The sequence below is a fragment of the Hirundo rustica genome, chromosome 1, assembly GCF_015227805.2.
Source record: "Hirundo rustica isolate bHirRus1 chromosome 1, bHirRus1.pri.v3, whole genome shotgun sequence".
Taxonomy (NCBI): Eukaryota; Metazoa; Chordata; class Aves; order Passeriformes; family Hirundinidae; genus Hirundo; species Hirundo rustica.
In genome coordinates, this window is record NC_053450.1 from 80,185,289 (window position 1) to 80,188,025 (window position 2,737).

General features: G+C 43.6%; 1 protein-coding gene across 1 annotated transcript; it reads left to right on the plus strand.

Moving 5' to 3' along the window:
• The first annotated feature begins 495 nt into the window (after positions 1–495).
• Positions 496–1,801, plus strand: LOC120756062 (E3 ubiquitin-protein ligase SMURF2-like). The gene has a single exon (XM_040071766.2). The coding sequence runs from the start codon at positions 663–665 to the stop codon at positions 1,761–1,763; it is 1,101 nt and encodes a 366-aa protein (XP_039927700.1). The 5' UTR covers positions 496–662; the 3' UTR covers positions 1,764–1,801.
• The last annotated feature ends 936 nt before the right edge of the window (positions 1,802–2,737 follow it).

Consider the following 2,737-nt stretch of genomic DNA (forward strand, 5'->3'; position numbering starts at 1 on the left):
CAAAATGATGGTTTTAGTTCAGTTCCAAATTAAGAAAAAAAATTTAGGTCTGCCTGAAAGTAAAATTTCTTCATATATTTAATTTAATAACATTTTCTATTAAAATGAAATTCCCAGGAAATATTCAGAAATTCTAGTTTAACTTTTAAATAAATTGTATCATAATCAAATCACTGCAACTCAGAGAGTCTGATGTCCCATTTTCTTTAATATTAATTCGGTGTCAAGATTCATCTTTATTCCACCTTCAAAGAAGCATTATAAAACTGATAAAAGGTCAATTCCAAGCCAGAGGACATTTCATCCTTGCTTGATTTTATAATGGCCTTTTACCTCAAGGCAGACATCCTTTTGGACTTTAACATTGCTTGGTCTGCAATTTCCTTTTTTTGAAAACTCACTGTGACAAGTTTATTTGGTATGGGCTACTCACAAGCAATATTGGGATCATGGTATGTACACAATGGAAAAAGTAGTCAAAAAGTAGTCAGTGGGAGCGACCAACACGGCCAGCGTCCGAGTACTCGAGCCCGGGCAGGCCCCTGAGCTGCCTCGTGGATGAGAACACTCCCATCAGCGGCACCAACGGCGCGTCCTGCGGGCAGGCGGCGGATCCGCGGCTGGCCGAGAGGAGGGTGCGCTCCCAGAGGCACAGGAACTACATGAGCAGGACACACCTGCACACTCCTCCCGACCTACCTGAGGGATACGAGCAAAGGACAACTCAGCAAGGTCAGGTCTATTTTCTGCATACTCAAACTGGTGTCAGCACGTGGCACGATCCAAGAGTACCTAGGGATCTTAGCAACATCAATTGTGAAGAGCTTGGTCCACTGCCCCCTGGATGGGAGATCCGAAATACAGCCACGGGCAGGGTTTATTTTGTTGACCATAACAACAGGACGACGCAGTTCACGGACCCGCGGCTCTCTGCAAACCTGCACCTGGTGCTGAACCGGCAGAACCAGCTGAAGGACCAGCAGCACCAGCAGCAGCAGCAGGTGGTGTCCCTGTGCCAGCTCCCCGACGAGGCCGAGTGCCTGACGGTGCCGCGCTACAAACGGGACCTGGTGCAGAAGCTCAAGATCCTGCGGCAGGAGCTGTCCCAGCAGCAGCCTCAGGCTGGCCACTGTCGGATCGAGGTGTCCAGGGAGGAGATTTTTGAGGAATCCTACAGGCAAGTCATGAAGATGAGGCCAAAGGACCTGTGGAAACGATTAATGATAAAATTTCGTGGGGAGGAAGGCCTTGATTATGGAGGTGTTGCCAGGGAGTGGCTGTACCTGTTGTCCCATGAGATGTTGAATCCATACTATGGGCTCTTCCAGTATTCCCGAGATGATATCTACACCCTGCAAATCAACCCCGACTCCGCCGTCAATCCGGAACACTTGTCCTATTTCCACTTTGTGGGCCGGATCATGGGGATGGCTGTGTTCCACGGGCACTACATCGACGGCGGCTTCACGTTGCCTTTCTACAAGCAGTTGCTTGGGAAGCCAATTACTTTGGATGACATGGAATTGGTTGACCCTGATCTTCATAACAGCTTAGTCTGGATACTTGAGAACGACATCACCGGGGTCCTGGACCACACGTTCTGTGTGGAGCACAACGCCTACGGGGAGATCATTCAGCACGAGCTGAAACCCAATGGCAAAAGCATCCCCGTGACAGAGGAGAACAAAAAGGAATATGTCAGACTTTATGTGAACTGGCGGTTTTTACGAGGAATTGAAGCTCAGTTCCTGAGTTTGTTTTAAAAAGATTCATATTCTCTCATGTTTTAGGAACAACTTTGCCATCCAAAACAACAAGTACCCTGGAGTGAAAAGAAGATTTTTGCTGCCCACCAGCCAAAGCTTCTATTCCCAGCCAGGGATACTAGGAAAACAATTTTTCCCAAGGCTCAGATGAGAGCAAAGCAATCTTGAGTGGCACAGTCTCATAGCTCCTGCTTATTTCAGATTTCGGAAGGGACTCAGGTGCATAACAACCTCATACAGCGGCAAGCATAGAAAAAAGACTGCCCAGTTAAATAGTTCATTACTGATCCAAAGATCTTCATATCTGTCTACACAACTGTCAAAGAATTTGTGACATTCAGTAACAAAAAGGCAATTTTTGGCTGCGTATTACTAATTTTCTGACTGCTCAATTTGGAGGAACTGATAGATGCAATGGAATTCAATGCATTTTAAGTACATGAATCTAGAAAATGCAAGTCAATCTGGAAATTTAGGTTCTGTATCTCTTGGATTTGTTATGTGAATATAGTAAATTATTTGATTTTATAGTCTTGGTCTCTTATATAGATAACCTTCCTAACTCACACACAAAAAAGATGTTAAATTTTTTAATTTATTAAATGCACTTCTGTTATATGGATGATCCTTGTAGAAAAATTAATGAAAAAACCTAGAAATTCTGTGTTCAGAACAGGGGTTGAATACTCTGCAGTAACCATTCCTCCACACAAGAATGGAGCTGACTGGGACTATCTGATCATTAACCAAGTACAGTCCTTCCTCTGCAAGAATTACATAAAATAATATGGACTAAAGTAGAGTGTAATTATATATCTGAAGAATTATCATAATGACACACACGGGGGTATAAAATTATTACTTTTCAGACAATCCATATTTTGCATTCCCTTACTTGTGAATGTTTTTGACTTCACAATGACTTTACATTGTGTAATAAAATCTTGGTGGGAGAGAATACTAGATGATAT

Coding starts and splice junctions, on each gene's coding strand:
- LOC120756062 (XM_040071766.2), top strand. CDS start 663: ATGAGCAGGACACACCTGCACACTCCTCCCGACCTACCTGAGGGATAC.